The 27533-nt window shown below is 41.8% G+C and overlaps 1 protein-coding gene across 1 annotated transcript; it reads left to right on the top strand.

The window, feature by feature from the left end:
- Positions 1-17060: 17060 nt before the first annotated feature.
- On the top strand, positions 17061-24964 carry LOC148003411 (disks large homolog 5-like). The gene is made up of 5 exons (XM_087568634.1): positions 17061-17210; positions 17930-18089; positions 19415-19546; positions 20215-20398; positions 24173-24964. Exons 1-5 carry the CDS (start codon positions 17081-17083, stop codon positions 24176-24178), a joined length of 612 nt encoding a protein of 203 aa, XP_087424760.1. The 5' UTR covers positions 17061-17080; the 3' UTR covers positions 24179-24964.
- Positions 24965-27533: the final 2569 nt, after the last annotated feature.

The following is a 27533-nucleotide window of genomic DNA, read 5'->3' as shown; positions in this document are numbered from 1 at the left end:
CTAGTCAGTGAGCCAGGCTGAAGAGCAGAGGCTAGGCAGTGAGCCAGGCTGAAGAGCAGGGGCTAGCCAGTGAGCCTGACTGAAGAGCACAGGCTAGACAGTGAGCCAGGCTGAAGAACAGAGGCTAGCCAGTGAGCCAGGCTGAAGAACAGAAGCTAGCCAGTGAGCCAGGCTGAAGAGCAGGGGCTAGCCAGTGAGCCTGACTGAAGAGCAGAGGCTAGCCAGTGAGCCTGACTGAAGAGCAGAGGCTAGCCAGTGAGCCTGACTGAAGAGCACAGGCTAGCCAGTGAGCCAGGCTGAAGGCTGAAGAACAGTGATTTTAACCTTTATTTCTAAGTTCTTCAGTTTTCCTAAAAGACAAAAGTCTGCCTCCATAAAGTTTGACTAAGAAGGTTCTCCTTGCTCTCTTCTTCTTATCTCCTTTCCTCTTGGTCTTATGACACAATAATTTCCTTACTCTCAAGGCCTTACTCTCAACGCTATGCTTTACTTCTATGTTCTTCTTGAGTTCTGTTCTCTTCAGTTCAGTTCTGTCTAAAAAGCTTTCTCTCTCTTTGTCCTCAGCATTTGTATATCTTTCTGAACACAGCATCACATGGTGAAAAGTTCAGCACAAGTTTGCACAGGAATTCAAATCATAAGTTGGATAATCAGTTTACAACAGAGAATGTTTACATGCACATCCATGAAGAGTAATCATCAGGATAAATCATCACTAGCTGTCACTAGCTCTGCACATTCATGGAGAGTTAAAAGATGTAATTTTTATGAGAAAAGAATAAGTGAAATTACCTATAGGCAAATCCAGTCAATTATTTACGTTCAGTCCTTGCACCTATAGTAAATCACTCATTCCCTTTTTATGAACTTTGGTTAATTGGTTTATACCCTCTTAGGATGGGCTCTAATTTGTAGATCCTGCTTGGTATTGCAGAAGCAATTCACTCATGACACTTTAAGAATGGCAGAGTTCTCAATGCAATTTTGATTACGAGAGAAAACATAATAGCATTCTCATTATAAAAGCTTAAAATTACTCATCTAATTTTAGGAATTTTTATAGAACCATCATTAGGAATTAAGACATCATCTATTTGTCTATACATAATCACTTCAATACAATACATCTTCGTTACTCTGTGGGGATCTTCTCAAAAGAGTGGGGTAAAGAGCATGACAAATACAGAGGCAGATGCTTGCAGCCAACCATTTAGCTGAGATCAGGGTCCCCAATGGGGGAGTAAGAGAAAGGATTGAGGGAGCTGAAGGGGTTACAGCCCCATAAGAACAACAATAAGAAACACCCAGAGCTCCCAGAGCCGAAACCACCATCCAAAGAATACACATGGACAGACCCATGGCTACAGCTGCAAATGAAGAAGAGGATGGCCTTCTTGGGCACAAATGGGAGGAGAAGCCCTTGGTCTTGTCAAGGCTTGATGTTCCAGTGTAGGGGAAACCAGAACAGGGAGGCAGTTAGACCTGGGTGGTTGGGTGGGTGGTAACAACCTCATAGTAGAAGGGGGAGGGGGTTTTATAAGGGGCTTTGTGGATGGGAAACCGGGAAAAGGGATAACATTTGAAATGTAACAAAAGCCCTCTCTGGGGATGGACAGCAGCTAAGGTGCTCTGAGCCCCTACTTCCTGGCTGCCTCCCTTTGATCCCGACTCTGGTGCCAGGTGTCAGCCTGGGACTCTCCATAGGCTACTGCTGGCACTGGTCCTGGCATTCAGGGCCAAGAGCATGATGAGCAAGGAGCACATGGTTTGTCCCGATTCAGAGCAGGGAGAGTGGCTACCAGAGAACAAGCACAGCTTCCTGTATGATCATGAGGACTTCCTGGGCAAGGAGGACTCCAAGACCTTTGATAGCTAAGCTTGGACAAGAGCAGGAGAGGCTGGGGAAAATTGTTGATCCAATTGACAGTGATGGAGGTGGCCTTCTTACTACTGAAGACCTGAAAGTTTGGATCAAACAGGTATAGAAAACATACATCAACCATAATGTAGCTAAACTCTGGAAGGATTATGATAGGGACATATACGAAAAGATCTCATGGAAAGAATACAAGCAGGCCACCTATGGCTACTACCTAGTTAACCTTGCTGAATTCCAAGATGGCTCTGATCATCACAACTTTAAAAAGTTGCCTCCACGAGATGAGAGGAGGCTTAAGGTCTTGACGGTGACCTGACAGCTACTCAGGTCCAGTTCATTGCTTTTCTACACTAAGAGGATTTAGAACATATGAAGGAGATTGTAGTTCTGGAAACCCTGGAGGATATTGACAAGAACGGGGATGGTTTTGTGGACCAGGATGAGTACATTGTGGACATCTTTTTCTCACGAGGACAATTGCCCTGAGACAGACAGGGTTTTTTTTCTGGGGAGCAGTTCAATGATTTCCCAGATCTGAACAAGGATGGGAAGCTGGACTAGGATGAGATTCACCATTGGATCCTCCCCCAGGACTATGACCATGCACAGGCTGAGGCCCGGCATCTGGTGTATGAGTCAGATAAAAACAAGGAAGAGATGCTGACCAAAGAGGAGATTCTAGACAAACATGTTTGTGGGAAGCCATGCCACCAATTACAGGGAAGATCTTACCAAAAATCATGATGATCTTTGAAAGAAACTCATCCTCATGTGGCCAACAGTCACAGGCTTCCTACGGATGTTCTGGGTGATTGTTATATTTGTCAAGTATATAGCAGTTGTGTCCCTAAACAATGAGAAACATTTCTAAAGCTCAAAAAAAATCATACATTGCACCACAAACAATAATAGTAGGAGATTTTAACACCACACTTCATCAATGGACAGATCAGGGAAACAGAAATTAAACAGAGACACAGAAAGACTAACAGAAGTTATGAAACAAATGAATTTAACATATTTATAGAACATTCCACCCTAAAACGAAAGGATATACCTTCTTCTCAGCATCCCATGGTACCTGCTCCAAAATTGACCATAAAAACAGGCCTCAACAGGTACAGGAAGGTAGAAATAATCCCATGCATCCTATCAAAAAACCACGGACTAAGGCTGCTGATCAATAACAACAAGTAGGACAGAAAGCCCACATATACATGGAAGTTGAAGTCAATGACAACTTGGTCATTGGAGACATAAGAAAGAAAGTAAAGACTTCTTAGAATTTAATGAAAATGAAGATACAACATACCCAAACTTATGGGACACAATGAAAGCAGCGCTAAGAGGAAAAATCATAGCTCTGAGTGTCTGCAAAAAGAAACAAGAGAGAGCATATGTCAGCAGCTTGACAGCACACCTAAAAGCTCTAGAAAAAATTAAATAAACCCTAGAGGAGTAGAAGGCAGGAAATAATCAAACTCAGGGCTGAAATCAAACAAGAAGAAACAAAACCGAGTATCAAAAGAATCAGCAAACCCAGGAGCTGGTTCTTTGAGAAAATCAACAAGATACATAAACGCTTAGCCATACTAACCAGAGGTCACAGAGAGTGTATCCAAATTAATAAAATCAGAAATAAAAGGGAGATATAACAACAAAATCTGAAGAAATTTAAAAGATCATCAGACCCTACTACAAAAACATATATTTAACAAAACTGGAAAATGTGGAGGAAATGGACAATTTTCTGTACAGATACCAGGTACCACAGTTAAATCAGGAACAAATAAACCATTGAAACAAACCCATAACTCATTAAGACATAGAAACTGCTATTAAACATCTCCCATCCAAAAAGAGCCCAGGACCACATGGATTTAGTGCAGAATTCTATCAGACCTTCGTAGATGAATTCATACCAATACTGTCCAAACTATTCCGCAAAATAGAAACAGACAGAGCACTACCAAATTCCTTCTATGAAGCCACAATTACTCTTATACCTAAACCACACAAAGATACAACAAAGATAGAGAAATTCAGACCTTTTGCTTTATGAATATTGATCAAAAATGCTCAATAAAATTCTTGCAAACTGAATCCAAGAACACATCCAAACAATAATCCATCATGATCAAGTAGGCCTCATGGCAAGGATTCAGGGATGGTTTAATATACGGAAGTCCATCAACGAAATTCATCATATAAACAAAGTCAAAACCACATGATCATTTCATTAGATGCTGAGAAATCATTTGACAAAATTCATTACCCTTTCATTATTAAAGTCCTGGAAAGATCAGGAATTCAAGGCCTAAATCTAAATATAGGAAAATGCAAAATACATCAAACCAGTAGGTAACATCAAACTAAACTGAGAAAATTGAAGGAATCCCACTAAAATCAGGGACTAGACAAGGCTGCCTACTCTTTCCCTACTTTTTCAATGTGGTACTTAAAGTCCTAGCCATAGCAATCAAACAATGAAAGTAGGTCATTGAAAAAATTAGAAGGGATGAAGTCAAAATAGTAATATTGGAAGATGATATGATAGTCTACTTAAGCAACACCATAATTCCACCAGAGAACTACTTAACCTGATCAACAACTTCAGCAAACTGTCCGAGTATAAAATTAACTCAAACAATTCAGTAGTCTTCCTCTACTCAAAGGGTAAACAGGCTGATAAAGAAATTAAGGAAATGACACCCTTCACAATAGTCACAAATAATATAAAATAACTTGCTGTTACTTGAACCAAGCAAGTAAAAAATCTGTATGACAAGAACTTCAAATCTCTGAGGAAAGAAATTGACGAAGATCTCAGAAGATGGAAAGATCTCCGATGCTCATAGATTGGCAGGATGATTATGGTAAAAAATGGCCATTTTGCAAAAAGCAATCTACAGATTCAATTCCATCACCAATAATATTCCTACTCAATTCTTTATAAAGGTAGAAAGTGCAATTTGCCGTCATTTCGTATATCATAAAACCCAGGATAGCAAAACTATACTCAACAATAAAAGAACTTCTGGGGGAATCACCATCTCTGACCTCAAGCAGTATTACAGAGCAATAGTTTGTATGGTATTGGCATACAGACAGGCAGCTCAGTGGAACATAATTGAAGACACAGAAATGAACATTTGATCTTTGACAAAGGAGTTAAAACATCCAATGGAAGAAAGAGAGCATTTTTAACAAATGGAGCTGGTTCAACTGGAGGTCAGCATGTAGAAGGATGCAAGTTGACCCATTCTTATTACCCTGGACAAAGCTTAAGTCCCAGTGGATCAAGGACCTCCAAATCAAACCAGATACAATAAAAGTAATAAATAAAAAGTAGGGAAGAGTCTCGAAGACATAAGAACTAAGGAAAATTTCCTGAACAAAATACCAATGGCTTATGCTTTAAGATCAAGAATCGACAAATGGGGCAGCAGCTCTCTGCTCCCAGACCCGGTGAGAGAGAGACCCAACCGCCTGGTGAGGTGGGCACTCCTGAGGCTGCAGAGCGGAAGAGACCACCAACACTGCTCACCCCTGCCCACATCCCTGGCCCAAGAAGAAACTGTATAAGACCTCTGGGCTCCCGTGGGGGAGGGCCCAGGAGCGGCAGGACCCCTGCCAGAGACACCGCCGGAACCTGAAAGAAACAGACCGGATAAACAGTTCTCTGCACCCAAATCCCGTGGGAGGGAGAGCTAAACCTTCAGAGAGGCAGACAAGCCTGGGAAACCAGCAGAGACTGCTCCCTGCACACACATCTCGGACGCCAGAGGAAAAAGCCAAAGACCATCTGGAACCCTGGTGCACTGAAGCTCCCGGAAGGGGCGGCACAGGTCTTCCTGGTTGCTGCCGCTGCAGAGAGCCCCTGGGCAGCACCCCACGAGCGAACCTGAGCCTCGGGACCACAGGTAAGACCAAATTTTCTGCTGCAAGAAAGCTGCCTGAAGAGCTTGGGACACACGGAAGCAGAATTTCTCTAGGACCGGGCACGTTCTGTGTTTACCGGAAGTCCCACACCCGTGGATCCCGGCCCGCAGCAGCTCTCTGCTCCCAGACCCGGTGAGAGAGAGACCCAACCGCCTGGTCAGGTGGGCACTTCTGAGGCTGCAGAGCAGAAGAGACCACCAACACTGCTCACCCCTGCCCACATCCCTGGCCCAAGAGGAAACTGTATAAGGCCTCTGGGCTCCCGTGGGGGAGGGCCCAGGAGCGGCAGGACCCCTGCCAGAGACACCGCTGGAACCTGAAAGAAACAGACCGGATAAACAGTTCTCTGCACCCAAATCCCGTGGGAGGGAGAGCTAAACCTTCAGAGAGGCAGACAAGCCTGGGAAACCAGAAGAGACTGCTCCCTGCACACACATCTCGGACGCCAGAGGAAAAAGCCAAAGACCATCTGGAACCCTGGTGCACTGAAGCTCCCGGAAGGGGCGGCACAGGTCTTCCTGGTTGCTGCCGCTGCAGAGAGCCCCTGGGCAGCACCCCACGAGCAAACCTGAGCCTCAGGACCACAGGTAAGACCAAATTTTCTGCTGCAAGAAAGCTGCCTGGTGAACTCAAGACACAGGCCCACAGGAACAGCTGAAGACCTGTAGAGAGGAAAAACTACACACCCGAAAGCAGAACACTCTGTCCCCATAACTGACTGAAAGAGAGGAAAACAGGTCTACAGCACTCCTGACACACAGGCTTATAGGACAGTCTAGCCACTGTCAGAAATAGCAGAACAAAGTAACACTAGAGATAATCTGATGGCGAGAGGCAAGCGCCGGAACCCAAGCAACAGAAACCAAGACTACATGCCATCATCGGAGCCCAATTCTCCCACCAAAACAAACATGGAATATCCAAACACACCAGAAAAGCAAGATCTAGTTTCAAAATCATATTTGATCATGATGCTGGAGGACTTCAAGAAAGACATGAACACACTTAGGGAAGCACAGGAAAACATTAATAAACAAGTAAAAGCCTACAGAGAGGAATCGCAAAAATCCCTGAAAGAATTCCAGGAAAACACAATCAAACAGTTGAAGGAATTAAAAATGGAAATAGAAGCAATCAAGAAAGAACACATGGAAACAACCCTGGATATAGAAAACCAAAAGAAGAGACAAGGAGCTGTAGATACAAGCTTCACCAACAGAATACAAGAGATGGAAGAGAGAATCTCAGGAGCAGAAGATTCCATAGAAATCATTGACTCAACTGTCAAAGATAATGTAAAGCGGAAAAAGCTACTGGTCCAAAACATACAGGAAATCCAGGACTCAATGAGAAGATCAAACCTAAGGATAATAGGTATAGAAGAGAGTGAAGACTCCCAGCTCAAAGGACCAGTAAATATCTTCAACAAAATCATAGAAGAAAACTTCCCTAACCTAAAAAAAGAGATACCCATAGACATACAAGAAGCCTACAGAACTCCAAATAGATTGGACCAGAAAAGAAACACCTCCCGTCACATAATTGTCAAAACACCAAACGCACAAAATAAAGAAAGAATATTAAAAGCAGTAAGGGAAAAAGGTCAAGTAACATATAAAGGGAGACCTATCAGAATCACACCAGACTTCTCGCCAGAAACTATGAAGGCCAGAAGATCCTGGACTGATGTTATACAGACCCTAAGAGAACACAAATGCCAGCCCAGGTTACTGTATCCAGCAAAACTCTCAATTAACATTGATGGAGAAACCAAGATATTCCATGACAAAACCAAATTTACACAATATCTTTCTACAAATCCAGCACTACAAAGGATAATAAATGGTAAAGCCCAACATAAGGAGGCAAGCTATACCCTAGAAGAAGCAAGAAACTAATCGTCTTGGCAACAAAACAAAGAGCATGAAAGCACACAAACATAACCTCACATCCAATTATGAATATAACGGGAAGCAATAATCACTATTCCTTAATATCTCTCAATATCAATGGCCTCAACTCCCCAATAAAAAGACATAGATTAACAAACTGGATACGCAATGAGGACCCTGCTTTCTGCTGCCTACAGGAAACACACCTCAGAGACAAAGACAGACACTACCTCAGAGTGAAAGGCTGGAAAACAACTTTCCAAGCAAATGGTCAGAAGAAGCAAGCTGGAGTAGCCATTCTAATATCAAATAAAATCAATTTCCAACTAAAAGTCATCAAAAAAGATAAGGAAGGACACTTCATATTCATCAAAGGAAAAATCAACCAAGATGAACTCTCAATCCTAAATATCTATGCCCCAAATACAAGGGCACCTACATACGTAAAAGAAACCTTACTAAAGCTCAAAACACACATTGCACCTCACACAATAATAGTGGGAGATTTCAACACCCCACTCTCATCAATGGACAGATCATGGAAACAGAAATTAAACAGTGATGTAGACAGACTAAGAGAAGTCATGAGCCAAATGGACTTAACAGATATTTATAGAACATTCTATCCTAAAGCAAAAGGATATACCTTCTTCTCAGCTCCTCATGGCACTTTCTCCAAAATTGACCATATAATTGGTCAAAAAACGGACCTCAACAGGTACAGAAAGATAGAAATAATCCCATGCGTGCTATCAGACCACCACGGCCTAAAACTGGTCTTCAATAACAATAAGGGAAGAATGCCCACATATACGTGGAAATTGAACAATGCTCTACTCAATGATAACCTGGTCAAGGAAGAAATAAAGAAAGAAATTAAAAACTTTTTAGAATTTAATGAAAATGAAGATACAACATACTCAAACTTATGGGACACAATGAAAGCTGTGCTAAGAGGAAAACTCATAGCGCTGAGTGCCTGCAGAAAGAAACAGGAAAGAGCATATGTCAGCAGCTTGACAGCACACCTAAAAGCTCTAGAACAAAAAGAAGCAAATACACCCAGGAGGAGTAGAAGGCAGGAAATAATCAAACTCAGGGCTGAAATCAACCAAGTAGAAACAAAAAGGACCATAGAAAGAATCAACAGAACCAAAAGTTGGTTCTTTGAGAAAATCAACAAGATAGATAAACCCTTAGCCAGACTAACGAGAGGACACAGAGAGTGTGTCCAAATTAACAAAATCAGAAATGAAAAGGGAGACATAACTACAGATTCGGAGGAAATTCAAAAAATCATCAGATCTTACTATAAAAACCTATATTCAACAAAATTTGAAATCTTCAGGAAATGGACTATTTCCTAGACAGATACCAGGTATCGAAGTTAAATCAGGAACAGATAAACCAGTTAAACAACCCCATAACTCCTAAGGAAATAGAAGCAGTCATTAAAGGTCTCCCAACCAAAAAGAGCCCAGGTCCAGACGGGTTTAGTGCAGAATTCTATCAAACCTTCATAGAAGACCTCATACCAATATTATCCAAACTATTCCACAAAATTGAAACAGATGGAGCCCTACCGAATTCCTTCTACGAAGCCACAATTACTCTTATACCTAAACCACACAAAGACACAACAAAGAAAGAGAACTTCAGACCAATTTCCCTTATGAATATTGACCCAAAAATACTCAATAAAATTCTGGCAAACCGAATTCAAGAGCACATCAAAACAATCATCCACCATGATCAAGTAGGCTTCATCCCAGGCATGCAGGGATGGTTTAATATATGGAAAACCATCAACGTGATCCATTATATAAACAAACTGAAAGAACAGAACCACATGATCATTTCATTAGATGCTGAGAAAGCATTTGACAAAATTCAACACCCCTTCATGATAAAAGTCCTGGAAAGAATAGGAATTCAAGGCCCATACCTAAACATAGTAAAAGCCATATACAGCAAACCAGTTGCTAACATTAAACTAAATGGAGAGAAACTTGAAGCAATCCCACTAAAATCAGGGACTAGACAAGGCTGCCCACTCTCTCCCTACTTATTCAATATAGTTCTTGAAGTTCTAGCCAGAGCAATCAGACAACAAAAGGAGATCAAAGGGATACAGATCGGAAAAGAAGAGGTCAAAATATCACTATTTGCAGATGACATGATAGTATATTTAAGTGATCCCAAAAGTTCCACCAGAGAACTACTAAAGCTGATAAACAACTTCAGCAAAGTGGCTGGGTATAAAATTAACTCAAATAAATCAGTTGCCTTCCTCTATACAAAAGAGAAACAAGCCGAGAAAGAAATTAGGGAAACGACACCCTTCATAATAGACCCAAATAATATAAAGTACCTCGGTGTGACTTTAACCAAGCAAGTAAAAGATCTGTACAATAAGAACTTCAAGACACTGAGGAAAGAAATTGAAGAAGACCTCAGAAGATGGAAAGATCTCCCATGCTCATGGATTGGCAGGATTAATATAGTAAAAATGGCCATTTTACCAAAAGCAATCTACAGATTCAATGCAATCCCCATCAAAATACCAATCCAAATCTTCAAAGAGTTAGACAGAACAATTTGCAAATTCATGTGGAATAACAAAAAACCCAGGATAGCTAAAGCTATCCTCAACAATAAAAGGACTTCAGGGGGAATCACTATCCCTGAACTCAAGCAGTATTACAGAGCAATAGTGTTAAAAACTGCATGGTATTGGTACAGAGACAGACAGATAGACCAATGGAATAGAATTGAAGACCCAGAAATGAACCCACACACCTATGGTCACTTGATTTTTGACAAAGGAGCCAAAACCATCCAATGGAAAAAAGATAGCATTTTCAGCAAATGGTGCTGGTTCAACTGGAGGGCAACATGTAGAAGAATGCAGATCGATCCATGCTTATCACCCTGTACAAAGCTTAAGTCCAAGTGGATCAAGTTCCTCCACATCAAACCAGACACACTCAAACTAAGAGAAGAAAAACTAGGGAAGAATCTGGAACACATGGGCACTGGAAAAAATTGTCTGAACAAAACACCAATGGCTTATGCTCTAAGATCAAGAATGGACAAATGGGATCTCATAAAACTGCAAAGCTTCTGTAAGGCAAAGGACACTGTGGTTAGGACAAAACGGCAACCAACAGGTTGGGAAAAGATCTTTACCAATCCTACAACAGATAGAGGCCTTATATCCAAAATATACAAAGAACTCAAGAAGTTAGACCGCAGGGAAACAAATAACCCTATTAAAAAATGAGGTTCAGAGCTAAACAAAGAATTCACAGCTGAGGAATGCCGAATGGCTGAGAAACACCTAAAGAAATGTTCAACATCTTTAGTCATAAGGGAAATGCAAATCAAAACAACCCTGAGATTTCACCTCACACCAGTGCGATTGGCTAAGATCAAAAACTCAGGTGACAGCAGATGCTGGCGAGGATGTGGAGAAAGAGGAACACTCCTCCATTGTTGGTGGGATTGCAGACTGGTAAAACCATTCTGGAAATCAGTCTGGAGGTTCCTCAGAAAATTGGACATTGAACTGCCTGAGGATCCAGCTATACCTCTCTTGGGCATATACCCAAAAGATGCCTCAACATACAAAAGAGACACGTGCTCCACTATGTTCATCGCAGCCTTATTTATAATAGCCAGAAAATGGAAAGAACCCAGATGCCCTTCAACAGAGGAATGGATACAGAAAATGTGGTACATCTACACAATGGAATATTACTCAGCTATCAAAAACAACGAGTTTATGAAATTTGTAGGCAAATGGTTGGAACTGGAAAATATCATCCTGAGTGAGCTAACCCAATCACAGAAAGACATTCATGGTATGCACTCATTGATAAGTGGCTATTAGCCCAAATGCTTGAATTACCCTAGATCCCTAGAACAAACGAAACTCAAGACGGATGATCAAAATGTGAATGCTTCACTCCTTCTTTAAATGAGGAAAAAGAATACCCTTGGCAGGGAAGGGAGAGGCAAAGATTAAAACAGAGACTGAAGGAACACCCATTCAGAGCCTGCCCCACATGTGGCCCATACATATACAGCCACCCAATTAGACAAGATGGATGAAGCAAAGAAGTGCAGACCGACAGGAGCCGGATGTAGATCGCTCCTGAGAGACACAGCCAGAATACAGCAAATATGGAGGCGAATGCCAGCAGCAAACCACTGAACTGAGAATAGGTCCCCTATTGAAGGAATCAGAGAAAGAACTGGAAGAGCTTGAAGGGGCTCGAGACCCCAAAAGTACAACAATGCCAAGCAACCAGAGCTTCCAGGGACTAAGCCACTACCTAAAGACTATACATGGACTGACCCTGGACTCTGACCCCATAGGTAGCAATGAATATCCTAGTAAGAGCACCAGTGGAAGGGGAAGCCCTGGGTCCTGCTAAGACTGAACCCCCAGTGAACTAGTCTATGGGGGGTGGGCGGCAATGGGGGGAGGGTTGGGAAGGGAACACCCATAAGGAAGGGGAAGGGGGAGGGGGATGTTTGCCCGCAAACCGGGAAAGGGAATAACACTCGAAATGTATATAAGAAATACTCAAGTTAATAAAAAAAAAAAGGGAAAAAAAAAAGAATCGACAAATGGGGGAACCTCATAAAACTGACAAGCTTCTGTAAGGCAAAGGACAGTGTCATTAGGACAAAAAGGCAACCAACAGATTGGGAAAAAATCTTTACCAATCCTGCTTCTGATAGAGGGTAATATCCAAAGTATACACAAAACACAAGAAGTTAGAGTACAGAGAGCCAAACAACCCTGTTAATAAATGGGGTTCAGAGCTGAAGAAAACATTCTCAGCTGAGGAATATCGAATACCTGAAAAGCACATAAAGAAATGCTCAACATCCTTAGTCATCAGGGAAATGGAAATCAAAACAAAGCTGAGAATCCACCTCACACCAGTCAGGATGTCTAAGATCAAAAACTCAGGTGACAACAGATGCTGGTGAGGATGTGGAGAAAGAGGAACACTCCTCCATTGTTGCTGGGATGGCAAACTGGTACAAGCACTCTGGAAATCAGTCTGAAGGTTCCTCAGAAAATTGGACATTCCACTACCTGAGCACACAGCTATACCTGTCCTGGGCATATACCCAAAACATACTCCAACATAAAACAAACACACATGTTGCACTAAGTTTATAGCAGCCTTATTCATAATAGCCAGAAGCTGGCATGAACCCAGATGCCCTTCAACAGAGGAATTGATTCAAAAAATGTGGTACATCTACACAATGGAGTACCACTCAGCTATCAAAAACAATGACTACGTTCAATTCATAGGCAAATGGAAAGAACTAGAAAATATCATCCACAATGAGGTAATCAAATCACAGAAAAACACACTTGGTATGCTGTTGGGAGCGATGGCCTTGAAGCCCTCCATTATTGATGTTATTATTATGGTTAGCATTAAGTATGACTGGGTTCATGGAAAATCCCCAGCCAGCTGCAGAAGACTAACACAAATGTGGTGGTCAAGATGAATAATCATATGATAATGTGTGACGTTAAGATACCCAATGTCATGACCTGTAACCTTTCTGAAAAACCAACATCCTGCTAACTAATAGATGTGACAAACCTGTGACCTTTCTGACAACCTGTCAACATCAGCCGATTCCCTGACCACATGAATATTGTGTCCTTGGCGTGGGTAAATGTTTCTTACTTCTCTCCTTTCTCTGTTACCCTTTTTATGGTACAAATTCAGCCTTGGGGAAAAATAAAACTGTCGCCTTGATCAGACTCTTGTCTTGGAGTCCTTCGTCACGTCTCTTGTCCCCCATTCTCTTCCAGATTCTCAGCACCCCTCATTGACAGTATGCACTCATTGATACGTGGATATTGACCAAAACTTCGATTTACCCAAGATGCAATCTACAGATCTCAGGAAACTCAAGACGAAGGATGACCAAAGTGCAGATGTTCCCACTCCTTCTTAAAATGGGGAACAAAAATATCCATAGGAGGGGATATGGAGGCCAAATCTAAAGCAGAGACTGGAGGAACAGCCATTCAGAGTCTGCCCCACATGTGGCCCATATATATACAGCCACCAAAACTAGGTAAGATTGATGAAGCTAAAAAGTGCTTACTGAAAGGGACAGAATATGCATCTCCCCTGAGAGACACATCCAGGGCATGTCAAATAAAGAGGTCAGTGCTGGCAGTAAACTACTGAACTGAGAACAGGACACCCTTTATGGGAATTAGAAGAAGGATTCAAAGAGCTGAAGGGCTTGCAACCCCATAAGAACAGCAATGCCAACCAAATAAACCACTAGCAAAAGACTATACATGGACTGACCCAGGGGTCCAACTGCATATGTAGGAGAGAATATCCTTGTTGGGGCACCTGTGGAAGGGGAAGCCCTTGTTCTTAACAAGGTTGGACCCTGAGTGCGGGGGAATGTCCAGGAAGGGGTTTCTAAGTGGCATGGATTGGGGGACCATACATATGGGAGAGGGAAAGGCAGGGGAGCTTATGGACCAAAAGCTGGGAAAGGGAATAACGTTTGAATAAAACATATATATCTATTAAAAAAACTGAAATTTAAAAAAATGATACTAATACCAAAAAATAATTAAAAAAATGTGAATAAGAAAGAAATTTTAGGTTTTGGAAAAAGATGAATGCCAGGTATTTGAAAAACTGTATGACCATGGTAAACACTTTAATATACGTGAGAAATTATTTACATGTTAATGAACTGCATCTTTTTTTTAAATAGTGAATGGAAATACAGTCCCTTCCTGGCTGTGAGGCTAGGTATCCAGATGTAGTGGAATTCATTATTTGTTGAGTCCTGAATCTTTGAGTCTGCTTCTAACTCAGCTGATGCCAAGGAAACTAGGCCAAGGTGATATCTAAGCCATTGACCAAACTATCTGGACTAACAATCACAGGTGAAATTCCACCTTGTAAATGGAGGAGAGGAATAAAAGATACCTTTAAGGATTTAAAAAAGATGAAATGTACCCAAAAAAATCCAATAAAAAAGTTTAAAATAAAAATAACTTAGGAAATACAAAATACTGGGGTGCCATTCCACAATCATGATGTGTTTCTTCTTTGATAGCTTACAGGTTAATTTACTTCTCTATAACTGTTTTCTCATTTCAAAGTACGTAATGGCATCATCTGTGGAGTGGATGGTAAGAACAAAAGCTTTGCCGAAAATGAATAATCAATCCCTCCCGAGCATGTGCTTAACATTCTAAGCACAGGGAAATTTCCTGAGGGTATTAAAAAACAAAATCCAAACATAAAACAGGAACAACAACGATGTAAAAACATTCTGCACGCTGGGTATGAAGGCATGTTGCAACTTTAATCAGCTTTGTAGGTATTTCTAATAAACACACAAAGAAACAAAAATCCTATCACAGTCCTAGCAGTTGCATCCAACAAAGAGAGAGCTGTGAGGTAGTGTGTGCTGCTTCTTTCCCCAGATACCCCTGGGCCTCAGGCCTGCACCCAGTGAGCTGGACCAAGAGAAGCCAGGTTGAAATTCCTGCTGCCATGGTAGGATTCTGCAGGAACATTTCCCTTTGACAACAAGGAACCTGTGTGGAGGAGACCTCTTGGTGAGTCCTCAAGGACTCTACGTGTCATATTCTACAGGGAGGTGCCCTGTCAGGTCTTTGGCAAGGCCAGCCAGTTGTATGGGGAAGTCTCTGGTCCTGTGGCAGAGGGCAAGGAATGGCAGAAAGAATGGCAGCTCCACTGAGAGCAAAGGATAACCCTTCTAGGCCTATGACCTCCTAATTAATTTATCTTTTCACCTGATGCCCTATTCACATTTTCTTACTATCATACAACTGTGATCTTGATGAGCAGCTGGGCTCTTGTTTTCTTAATCAGTTCTTTGCTGTCACAGACGTTTTTAACTTACTCCAGCCCATGAGACTTATTCATACCTTCTGTATGCAGTAGGACCCTTGGTGGGACTGTCATCTCAAAAATAGAAAGTTCCGTAATCCAAAAGATTGGACTCCAGTTTACCTCAGGCCAGGAAAGAAGTCAGCCACCATTAGTAAAAGAGCAAGGGAAAAATTACATAGGAAAAACAAGTGGCTTAATCAGAAGAAAAGATCCTCAACTTCTAAGGCCCGCACATCTGCACCCCTCTCTTCTGAGCTTTGTATAGTGATGTTGTATAACTCCAGATTGTAGTAAAAGGCAGAGTTTTTCCCAGAAAGGTCAGACATGATTTTCACTCTTACATCTCTGAGGTGGGGTGGCATTATAGCACACATTCATGTTGAATTATTATAACACCTATGATAAGAAGACAGAATCCATATATCACAATGCCAAATAGACTCCCTCCTGAATGTATGGACCCATTAAAATTGAGGTTCAACCTGAATTCAGGCCATTCCACTCCCTTTCCATCCTCCTGATTCTTATGTTTGCTACAAGTAAAAGATCATGGTGTAGTCCCCAATATTCTCATGCCTAGACTTGTCTATTCACGAAGAATGATATTGGAGAAGTGAAGGTTATATAGTTACAATGCAGTAACACAAGGTCCAGGTTGACATTTGCTCACTGATGTCCAATTTAATTGTCTTGTTATATTTGAGAAAGGGAGGATGTCCTACATAATATATAAAACGGACAGAAATTTATTATTTTATATATGCCCTGTAGTTGATCCCTATGTTCCCAAGTAAAAGGAGTTTTTATTGCAAAAAAATAGGATTATAGACCATTGATTTTGTGAAATACATGGATATGTAAATGGAAACAATGTCAGCTGTCAAGGACTGCACAGTAAGCAAATATTTCCAGGTTTTATACACTCAGAGGTCTAGAAGAAACATATTGGCCTCCAGAAAAAGGGAAAAGCTCAGGAATCGAAATGTATGTTACATGCATTGTCTCGAGTAGTAGATTTACTTTTAAGAAAAGTCTCCCTCCTCCTTGGTCCCTAGAGATTTGGGTGCTAAGAAAAATCTGTTCTCCAAGTCAGGGTTGTAAGCAACCCTCCCCAGCAAAAGCATTGTTGACTTCTAATGAAGCAGAGAGACATATCTAGCTTTGAAATAGAGGTTGCCAAATGGTATTCCCAGTGACACATGGGAGACTGGACGAAAGGGTCCCCACAGAAATTCATCAGTGTGGGGAGAGCTGGTTAGTAGGTAGGCCATAGAACTTTCCAGTGACATCAACAGCAAGCCGTTCACTGGATACTCTATTGTATCTAAGAGCTCCCTAGAATCTTCTGTGATCTCACCAGTGTTGTGGTGACACCAACTGCCTTTGGGATATTACTTCAGTTCCCTTTGGGTTCACAAGCAGGCATGTTTCACCAGCTGCTCAGGCTATTTCGGAAGGAAAGTGTTGATCAAGGAGAGACCGCACCAGGTCAAAGGGAAGCTGACCCCCTCTCTAGTGAAACAGGAAGGAGGAAATCATTCTGGGGAAGGCTTGGTGAGTCGTGGGCAGAGTTGGGGAACATCCTCAAGGAGGTAGGTTTGAGATGTGCCTTCTAAGACTAGGCCTTACAAGCAGGAGCCTTGGGATTTTTCAAAAACAAACCAAGAGTCAGGAGTTCCTGATCTTTAATTTGAGAGAAAGCCATAAAGTTGTAAGACTTCAGTGTCTTTTCTTGAAGCTTTTTAACTGTGAGTGTCAATGATTGGCAGGAGGAGGCACTGTGAGATTAACAATGTGACCATCCATGGTTGGGAGTTGAAGCACTTCATCCTCTAGATTACTGTAGGTTACATAAGTCTCTGATGGCGAGAACAAAGAAGGATGCACCCCTAGTCATGAATTGAGTTCTCAGACACTTTGGGCTGGAATACACATGATTAGAGCTTGATGGTGCTAAGCATTATGAAGTCATTATGAACTCTAGGATTATCTGCACCACATCTGATATAACAATGTCGCAGATGTTTATGTCTCAGTCAGATTGTAACTTTCAGTGCGGGAGGTTGTGTAATAGTGTGGCACGTGTATGGCATTAGAGGTTGGGAAGAGGGACATAGCTTAAGAATCAACCTTTAAGAAAGCATTTCTGCTCTTTCAGGGATTCACCCAGTCTCTACCATTTCCCCTTCCTCAACCTCCTTTTCTGATTCAGAATGATCTATTCTGCCCATTGGTTCAAATATGCAAATTCACTTGGGTTTATCTGTCTACAGGTTTTGGTAGGAAGGCGTCATCCCAAATTGTCATCAGTAAGCAAGAGGAGTGTCTAAAGGAACTGGAGGAACTCAAATTTGAAATCCAGAAGTGTCAATTCGAGAGGGATGAACTTTATCAAAATCTGGATCTTTATATCTATGATGAGTGGGACCACAGGTAGTCATTATGCCCAGTAACCTATTCACTGTCTTGTGCTCTCTCTCTGCTACCTCAAAATTTACTCATAGCACGAGAGAGTTTCACCTCTCATCCTGGATTTTAAGGAGCTTTGGCAGGCATTTGCTTGTGAGATAAGCTAGGTGCTGTGTGTTTAGGGTCAACCTGTTTTGTACTTGACCCTGAGCCTCTTGGATTAGCATTGGTTCTGTCAACAGCTAGAAGGACCTGGTCACACTTGCTGCAACTGTGTGTGTGAATGAAATGCCTGCACGTCATCACTCTTTCCTCTGAATTTGTTCATTATACACTGATTCTATGGCACCTCCATGCATGTAGTTGGCATTCTACATGTGTTTGGATATGGGTTGGTATGTATATATGTGGAAGTATATGTGGTGTTTTACTCAGGATCAGGACGTCTGGGACCTTTGATGGGGTCTGAGGATTTCTTTGATCAACAGTTTGCAGGTCATGATAGTGATGAGTACTTGGAGGCCCACACTGATCAAAAGAGCACTTTGCTCCTTCTGTATACCTTGGTGGCACCCAGGACTCTCCTGAGGGGAGGAGGTGCTATAAATCCTCTTCCCTGTCAAACTTAGTTATGCCCTCTGGGAATTCATGTAATAATAGAAACCAAGGATTGAGTATACCTGCTTTCAAAACAAGAGAAATGTCATCACAGCTTTCTCTTGGGCCCAAAGCTGTGGCACAGACTGGAGGAATCTTCTTCCTGAACTAGTCAATTCCATCATGCTCACCTGGCCAGCTCTTGAAGGTCAGGTCCCTCCAACTGGTACCGTGGCTCTGTTGTCCTGTGCCCAGGATAATAAACTTAACCAGTACAAATACTTTGAAGGAGCAAGTATGTGGTACATACTGAGTTTGAGTAATAGAACAGTCTGATTTTACCTAATTTGTTTCACCTGCTTTGATCTTTATTTTTTATTTTTTTAACTATCCAGGGATTGTTTATTGTGACCTAGAAATGGTCACTGTGGTCTTGACAGTTGTTATTCCCAAACAGCCAGCTCTCAGGCTCTGCCCCCTCCTATATATTGAGTCTTTGCAGAACCATATCTCTCAGGATTCCAAGGAGTCCTTATTTCAAAACAAATGTTTGCTTATTTACATAGAAATATTTTCTGTGGATTGAGTCTCACTGTTGGGTTTTGGTCTGGTTTTTGACTTTGCCATTTTCTTCCCTTCCACCATTCCTTGAATTTGAAATTTTTTATTATATATTTTTATTTACCTTTCACCTAATTCTGAAATCGTGACTTCAAAACATTATTTGTTCCTTTGGCCATGACCTAACCCAGGCTGCATGTCGAATTGCCAGTACTTCAATCCGAACATGAGATGAGAATGATGGCTATGCAAATGATGACCAACTCAATAAGTGATGCCATGGAGAGGTACAAGGAGCTCATACAAGTGAACAGTTCTTACCGGTGAGTCGCTGACAGAGATGAGAACCCAGCACTAGGCAGGAAATGCTTCTGTCCTGTATGACTTTGAACAAAATCAGGGCTCTGGTTCCATGGTGTCTGACTCTTAACAAGAAGCCTGCCTCCTGGCAAGGGTCTTAGATTTGTAGCTCTTGGACTCAGTTGTCCTACATGTGAAGGGTGTAGAAGACCCTCCAATTGTTATTTTCCCCATTAAGGATCCTCTAGATAGAAAAGGTTTGCACCATGATGGGAATATCAATCAACTCTGAATCTCTAGGACTCTGACAGGAGATTTAAAGATCTGTGATCCATGAGAAACACATGGAAAGTCTATATAGCTATTGGGTCTTCTATCCTCCCTCAGAGGGGATGTGACCTCTACTTGCAGATGGTTTCAGCATACTATGGACATATGAGCTCCCTTATGGACCATTTCTTCTACCTTGATTTATATAAACCGTCTTAGTGTCAGGATTTTCAGAAGTACTTTCATTCACAGGCAATGTGTCCTCTGGATTTGACCTCCTCTAATTGGTGCTAACTTGTATACTGTGGCTCTAGTCTAGGGACTTCTGGGGATGAGGACCCTTAAAGGGATGATTGTACTTGCAAGAGTGTCAGGCAAATAGAAGCTGGCAGGCATTTACCATTTTTTGTTTCTGGTTCAGCGTGAGGCACTCCCAGCTCCTGCGTGAACAAGCTCAATTGAGGAACAATATACAGATTTTGCTGAATGAGAAGAGAAAACTGCTGGTGGAGCAGACTGAACTGCCAGCATCCTCTGTGGAGGCAAAGAGGCTCTGTGAAGAGGCCGGAATGAACATCTGTGACCCCAGTGCCAAGCAACAGCAGGTAGGGTTAGGACTCAGGGTCAGGCTGTCCTCATGTCTTACCATAAACATAGACAACCAATGTAGCTGTCTATTGAGGGATCTATGTCCTGACCTAGGTCTCATCCAAGTGTTCATTTATGTGATGGTTTACAAGGCTTTCTGTGGAGATAGCCCCTCTTCAAGAAACTGCGTGTTTGGAAAGCAAATGCTCCTGCTCTTCGAGAATCTGCAGTTTATTAAGGGAGATGGGTTGATCACACATCACAGCACTACATGCCATATGTGTGGAGGGTGCTATGTGGGAGCCCCTCTTTAGACTAGAGCAGGGCTTTGAGGGATGAAGCAAAAGCCCAGAGCCCATTTTCTTTGCAGGGGTCCTGTGAGATTCCAGGAACTAAATAGTTTAGAAGGAGGAGAGCCTGGTGGAAATGCCAAAGAAATGGTTGTCATTGTCATCTTTTGGTGGATTTGTTCTTTCTCCACCATTTTCCCTGTATATCAAGACCATCTCTTCATGCTTCCTAAATCATGGTACCTGACAGTGAAAGAGTAGCAGCATGTCAGTCCTGTTTTGTTCGAGTGTTGCTGGAGAGTTCATATCTTGACGTTATACTCTGTAGATGCTTGGAAAAGCAGGGATGTGGAAAGGTGTTCTGAAAACCTGACAATTGGCATGAGAGATTTGAGACTTCAAGAACAGAGTTATCTACCCCCATTCTCATCAAGAAGAGTGCAATCTAGGCCTTTTTGTTCCTCTCAGGAAAAATGGCTGAGTAGTGATTCTCTCTTAAAATACCTGCTTTGAATAGTCTATATTATGTTGTTCCTCCAGCATGATGGGATCTTCATTGTTTTCTGCCGACTTGCGATTTTTGGTGTGTGTGTGTGTGTGTGTGTGTGTGTGTGTGTGTGTGTGTGTCTGTTTGTGCTTGTTTGTGTGTGTGTCTGTATGGGTGTGTGATAGAGTATGTGTGTGTGAGTGTGTGTATGTGTGTGTGAGTGTGTGTATGTGTGTATGTGTGTGTGAGTGTGTGTGAGTGTGTCTGTGAGTGTGTGTTAGGGTGTGTATATGTGACTCTGTGTGTGTGTGAGTGTGTGTATGTGTGTGTGTGTGTGTGTGTGTGTCTGTTTGTGTGTACCAGCTGTGGCTCAGCATGTTTATGCTCATGTTGTGGGTTTAATTCTGGATGATTTTCCAAGTGTTTCTAGTATGGGTTCTGTCTACGGCCATACCACCCTGAACGCACCCGATCTCGTCTGATCTAGTATGGGTTCTTTTGTGTGCGTGTGTGTGTGTGTGTATGTGTGTGTGTATGTATGTGTGTGTGTGTGTGTGTTTCCCTGTGCATAATTGCACAGGTGAGTCTCTATTGCCCCGTTTCATGAGAAAAACAATCTAAGAGTTCACTTTGCCTTCATGAATATCAAATATAGCACCCCAATCACTTGGAATCTCCACCTAGCTCTGTACAGCAAAAAAACCCAAAACACGTGTAAAGTTAGATTTTCAAGTGATTAGGGAAAAATGACTGGTCTGCATCAAAATCCTTTGGAGCACATCAAAGGAATGGAGTACATGGAGGTAAGGGGGGCTGCTTTATAAAATCCATTGATTTATGATCCTTCTCTGTCCTTTGTGAATGGTGAAAGCCCACTGGAAGGTTGTGTCACTCACTGTGTCTTCTCCAAGGTTGCTTTCCACATTGCCTGCTACCATTTCTTTCCAGCTACCTTGGCACACTACAGTTTCTGCTGGGAGTTTGGCTTGGATTTTATTCATTGAGAATTTGAGTTGCTTGGAGTTGTATCATTATCCAGCAAAAGCCCCATAGCTATGCTGTGGTGCAAGAACAGGGCAGTTTCAGGAGCCCCTTTAGGTGTACAGATAATCTAAAGCGCTCCCCTATGTTATCTGTGTAGCATTCTGCAAGTGCTGTCAATCAACATCATTTTCTCTCAGTTAATTTCAGCCTTAATGGAGTTAGGAGAAATGATGAAATTCAGACGGGTCTGTTAGTGGACAATCAGAAAGGCCTGTGAGAAGCCATGTTCTTTAAGTGGAACAGAAGTCTTAGTTGACCCAGAGATCCCAGAGAAAAGAATAGGTGTGCAACTAGAGCACATCTGGGTTGTAGTGGTCCAAGGAGGGAAACTGTATGAGAGGTTGGAGCCTTTCAATGGATTATGACTCAGTGTGAGATAATCCATGTAAGCATTTATTTATTTACTCCAAATATCTGTGACACAATCACATAATAGGTAGAAACATTGTTCATTTGGATCCTGGTTATGGAGATTTCCTATGATTCTGGGGGCATAGCTTTGGGCATGAAGTCACTCAGGGTATGGTAAAGAGAGCTCCTATTAGAAGAAGCTGCACTCTATGGGGAAAGTCTGAAACAGTGAACAAGAACAGGAACACCACCAACCAACATATGATCATGTGCTGGGAAACAAGACTGCTCTACACAGCCTTGGAAACTTGCTAAGCCAGATTGGTAATAGGGAAAGAACCCTGATTCTATGTCGGTTTATGGGAGGACAGCACATCACTGACTGAGCTGTCTATAGGCTATGACCACTATGTTCATAACCCACTCAACATTTGTTTTTAGGCCTGCAGAGTATCCTGGGGATTCATTATATTAAGCATTAAAAGGGAAAGTAAACACTGCAATGTACTATGTTTATATTGTGTAAACACAAATGGCTTGTGTGTTTGCGAGTTAGTATTAGTGTGTCTGTGTGTCTGTGTGTGTGTTTGTGTGTGCACACATGCATGCATGCTTCCATTGACAGTACACTCATCTGATGACCAGAATAAGGAAGGATTAGAGGAAAGAATGCAGGGCATTCTGAAGCAGAAAGAACCGATCAACCAGGAAAGTGGCTTGGGAGGAACATTGTAGAAGCATTCTGATATTTTTGAGATCAGGCAGGAACACAGACTGGCAGAAGCCAATTGGATTTCCTGTCCCTATATAACTATCCTTTTTGGATGGCTGATCACTGACAAGGTTTTCACCTTCAGTCACCTAAAGAACTACCCAGAGTATTGTTCTGGTACAGTTTATGTCAATTTTGTCCATGACAGGATATGTATAATCCTCAGGATTTCTTTGTATTTTGTACTTCTTTCTTCCTGTTAACTCTCTGATAAGATCTGAGAACATTTTCTCTTCTGTCGTCTCACAAATTGCATTACAATAAGCATAGTCTTACAGGGGTGCTGTTATGTATCTCCATCACCATAAACTTTACTGTTCCTTGTGTATGCTGTGAGGATTTGCTGTGAGCACATTCTCAGTGATTACAGGATCTGTTCAGTGAGAATGGATTTGAAGTGAGATGGCTTCTCTGTGTATTTGCAGATTCAGTGGTTACAAATTGAACCTACGCAGGTTCCTTCAGTGCTAACATAATCAGAACTTTCACCACATTTCTGGACATATTCTCCAGAAGGAATCCACATGGTATTCTAGGTTGCTCATACCATTCTTGAACTCAGATTAAGACCCAGCTACAATGTTATTATTCAATATAATAAACCTGGACCAGTGACAAAATATGCTCATTTTTCTCTTAACCCCAGTACAGTGCATATTCCACAGTTCAAATTCTAGCAGTTTGAAAAGCTGAGATATAAAGCTGAGGTACTCTATGACACTTGGGGATGCAGGGACTGACCTCAGCTGACAGGTCATGCTGGATTGTCCAACTGAACAGAGCTGATGTAAGAGGGAGAGCTGAATTGACAACCACTCACTAAACCTTTATTCCCTTGCTCTGCTAGGTCTGAAGTTCTCCAGCAGAAACTCGAACATGACACAGACCAGGACAAGATCTCTCTTGGAGAGAAGAGCTACAGGAGGAGAACTAAGTGTGCACAGCAAATACACCACTATTGTATCTCATCTGTAATGTCCATCACAATTGTGGACTGCATTTTCCTCCTTTAGTTTAACTTCTTTGGATTGAATAGGCCTTACTTTCACCTCAGCTCTCTCCAGCAAGTGTATACTTTTGGAGGAAGTCAGAGAAGTGTTGATGCACATCAATCAAGAGCTGCTGGTCATCCAGAAAGACTGTGCACGTGAAAATTTGTACTTGTCCTGATGGGTCATCCAGAAGAGTTTCATGGAGATCAGTTCACAACATAGGACAGACTATGAAACAAAGTCTGTAATATCATTTATACTCAGTATTGATAGGCTTTTTCCTTAATACCCCCACTCCAACAAAACAGACCTACTTCCACTTCTCTTGAAAATATTATTACCATCAGTAACTGCTTGTCTACTATGTTTCCAAGGCAAGCCACAGGCTATAAGCCAATTCTGCAAAAGGAGCAGCAAAAGAATGCTTAGCGAAATTCCTCTATTTAAAGTTTGCTAGAGTTTTGATTATTTTGGTTATTTGGTTTTCCTTCTATTCATTTGAAGATTTGTTATTTATGTGTTGTTGTTGTTTTGTTCATTTTGTTTTCTATTTTGATAAGGATATAGACTGTATATATTGACTACCTGCATCTGGTTACTATCAAGTAAATGGGATGTATTCTGGTAAATAAAGGAGTAATCTCAAACTCTTCACTCTTAAGAACCTTCTTTATTGATCACTAATGTCAACATCTGAAGTCCCACAGCTATCAGGGAGGGATCGATCTCTGCATTCTCATGGGCACTGTTCATCAATCTTACTGAGATTCAAAGGCAATTATACAGTCACTGTTCACTGTGTTTCCAACTCTGTGAATTTCCACTTCATCATGCATATCGTACCCACTGTGTATGCTTGCTGTCAAATATATAGTTACCTCTAAGTTATACTCTGTGGATGAGCATGTTGAACAAATTAATGGGATAAACATTAATTTTTCTGTTATATCTCCTAGGACATATAAACATGGTATAAGGGATTTTAAAGCAATCGGAAATCCTGCACCCAAATCCCGGGGCAGAGGGTATTGAACACCCAGGAATGCAGATAATCCTGATACCACAGGAAAGAAAGCCACTTCTACCCAGCTCTTCCCATATCTCTGGCCCCATATTAATCTGCATGATGCCTCTGGAAACAGGAATAGAGGAGCAGTCAGCGGCAGGAACCTGCTTGGTTCAGCCTGGGCCCAGAACCTACCTGGGCCCTGAGCATATTTGAAGAAAACCAGAGGAATACAATTCTGTGTTTCCTAATTGTGACTTTTTTATTTGAAGCTCTAAACACCATTTTGTTGTTGTTGAATTTTAATTGGATATCTTTCATTTCCAAGTCAAATGTTATTCCTTCCTTGTTTTCCTAGAAATAAGTCTGAATACAATCGCCCGCCCCCTCTTCTATAAAGGTGTTCCCTTCACCATCCATCCACTTTCCCAGCCTAGGCAGGACCAAGGGCTGTTCATTCCATTTGTGCCCAAGAAGACCATCCTCTGATACACATGCAGATGGGGCCATGGCACAGTCCCTGTATAGTGATTGGGTAGTGGTTTAGTCTCTGGGAACTCTGTTTGGCAGGCATGGTTGTCCTTATGGGGTTGCAAGTCTTTTCAGCTCTTTCAATCTTTCTGTAATTCCTCCAACTGAGGTCCAGTTCTCAGTTCAATGGTTTGCTGCTAGCATTCACCACTGTATTTGACATGCTCTGGCTGTGCCTCTCAGGAGACATCTATATCCAGTTCCTATCAGCCTGCACTTCTTAGCTTCATCCACCTTATCTAGTTTGAGGCTGTATATGTATAGGCCACTCGTGGGGTAGACTATGAATGGCCATTCCTCCAGGCTCTGTTCTAAACTTAGCCTCCCTACCCCATCAATAGCGATTCTTCTTCTCCTTTAAAGGAAGGAGTGAAGCATCAGCATTTTGGTCATCCTTCCTGAATTTCATTTGGTCTGTGAATCTTGGGGAATTCGAGCATTTGGGTTAATATCCACTTATCAATGAGTGCATACCATGTGTGTGTTTCTGTGATTGTGTTAACTCACTCAGGATGATATGTTTTAGTTCATTCTATTTGCCTATGAAATTCATGAAGTCATTGTTTTTGATACCTCTGTAGTACTCCATTGTGTAGATGTACCACACTTTCTGTTTCCATTCCTCTGTTGAAGGGCATCTGGGATCTTTTCATTTTATGACTATTATTAATAAGGCTGCTATGAACATAGTGGAGGGTGTGCATTGTTGTATGTTGGAGCATCTTTTGGGTATATGTGCAAGAGAGGTATAGCTGGGCCTCAGCTAGTGCAATGTCTAATTTTCTGAGGAACCTCCAGACTGATATCCAGAATGGTTGTACCAGTCTGCAGTCTCACCAACAATGGAGGAGTGTTCCTCCTTCTCAAATCCCTGCAAGTATGTTCTGTCACCTGAGTGTTTTATCTTAGCCATTCAGACTGGTGTGAGGAGGAATTTCGGGGTTTTTTTGATTTCCATTTCCCTTATAACTAAAGATATTAAACATTTCTTTTGGTGCTTCTCAGCGACTCCATATTCCTCAGCTGTGAATTCTTTGTTCAGCTCTGAACCACAATTTTTAATAGGGTTATTAGTCTCCCTACAGTCCAACTGTCCAACTTCATGAGTTCTTTCTAAATTTTGGATATTAACCCTCGATCAGTTGTAGGATTGGTAAAGGTCTTTTCTCAATCTGTTGGTTTGTGTTTTGTCCTAACCACAGTGTCCTTTGCCTTACAGAAGCTTTGTACCTTTATGAGGTCCCATTTGACTATTCTTGATCGTAGAGCATAAGCCATTCATGTTTTGCTCAGGAAATTTTTCCAGTGTCCTTGTGTTCAAGATGCTTCCCCACTTTTGCTTCTATAGATTGAGTGTATCTGGTTTGATGTAGAGGTCCTTGATCCACCTGGACTTAAGCTTTGTCCAGGGCAATAAGAAGGGGATGATTTGGACTCTTCCATATGCTGACCTCCAGTGGAACCAGCACCATTTGCTGAAAATGCTATCTTTTTTCTACTGGATGCTTTTGTCTCCTTTGTCGAAAATCAAGTGACCATAGGTGTGTGGGTGCATTTCTGGGTCTGCAGTTCTATTCCACTGGTCTATCTTCCTGTCTCTGTACCAATACCATACAGTTTTTATCACTAATGCTCTGTACACTGCTTGGGTTCATGGATGGTGATTCCCAGGGAAGTCC

This window comes from Rattus norvegicus, chromosome 9, assembly GCF_021556685.1.
Source record: "Rattus norvegicus strain SHRSP/BbbUtx chromosome 9, alternate assembly SHRSP_T2T, whole genome shotgun sequence".
Lineage (NCBI taxonomy): Eukaryota > Metazoa > Chordata > Mammalia > Rodentia > Muridae > Rattus > Rattus norvegicus.
Note: the sequence above shows the minus strand (reverse complement) of the source record. Positions and strands in the feature narration are given on the sequence as shown.

What these genes read in the sequence shown, in the direction of transcription:
- LOC148003411 (XM_087568634.1), top strand. Translation starts at nt 17,081, where the DNA reads ATGTTTCACCAGCTGCTCAGGCTATTTCGGAAGGAAAGTGTTGATCAA. An exon ending in ATCATTCTGGGGAAGGCTTG is followed by an intron (nt 17,211 to 17,929) that starts GTGAGTCGTGGG and finishes ATCTGTCTACAG; the next exon opens with GTTTTGGTAGGAAGGCGTCA. An exon ending in TATGATGAGTGGGACCACAG is followed by an intron (nt 18,090 to 19,414) that starts GTAGTCATTATG and finishes GACCTAACCCAG; the next exon opens with GCTGCATGTCGAATTGCCAG.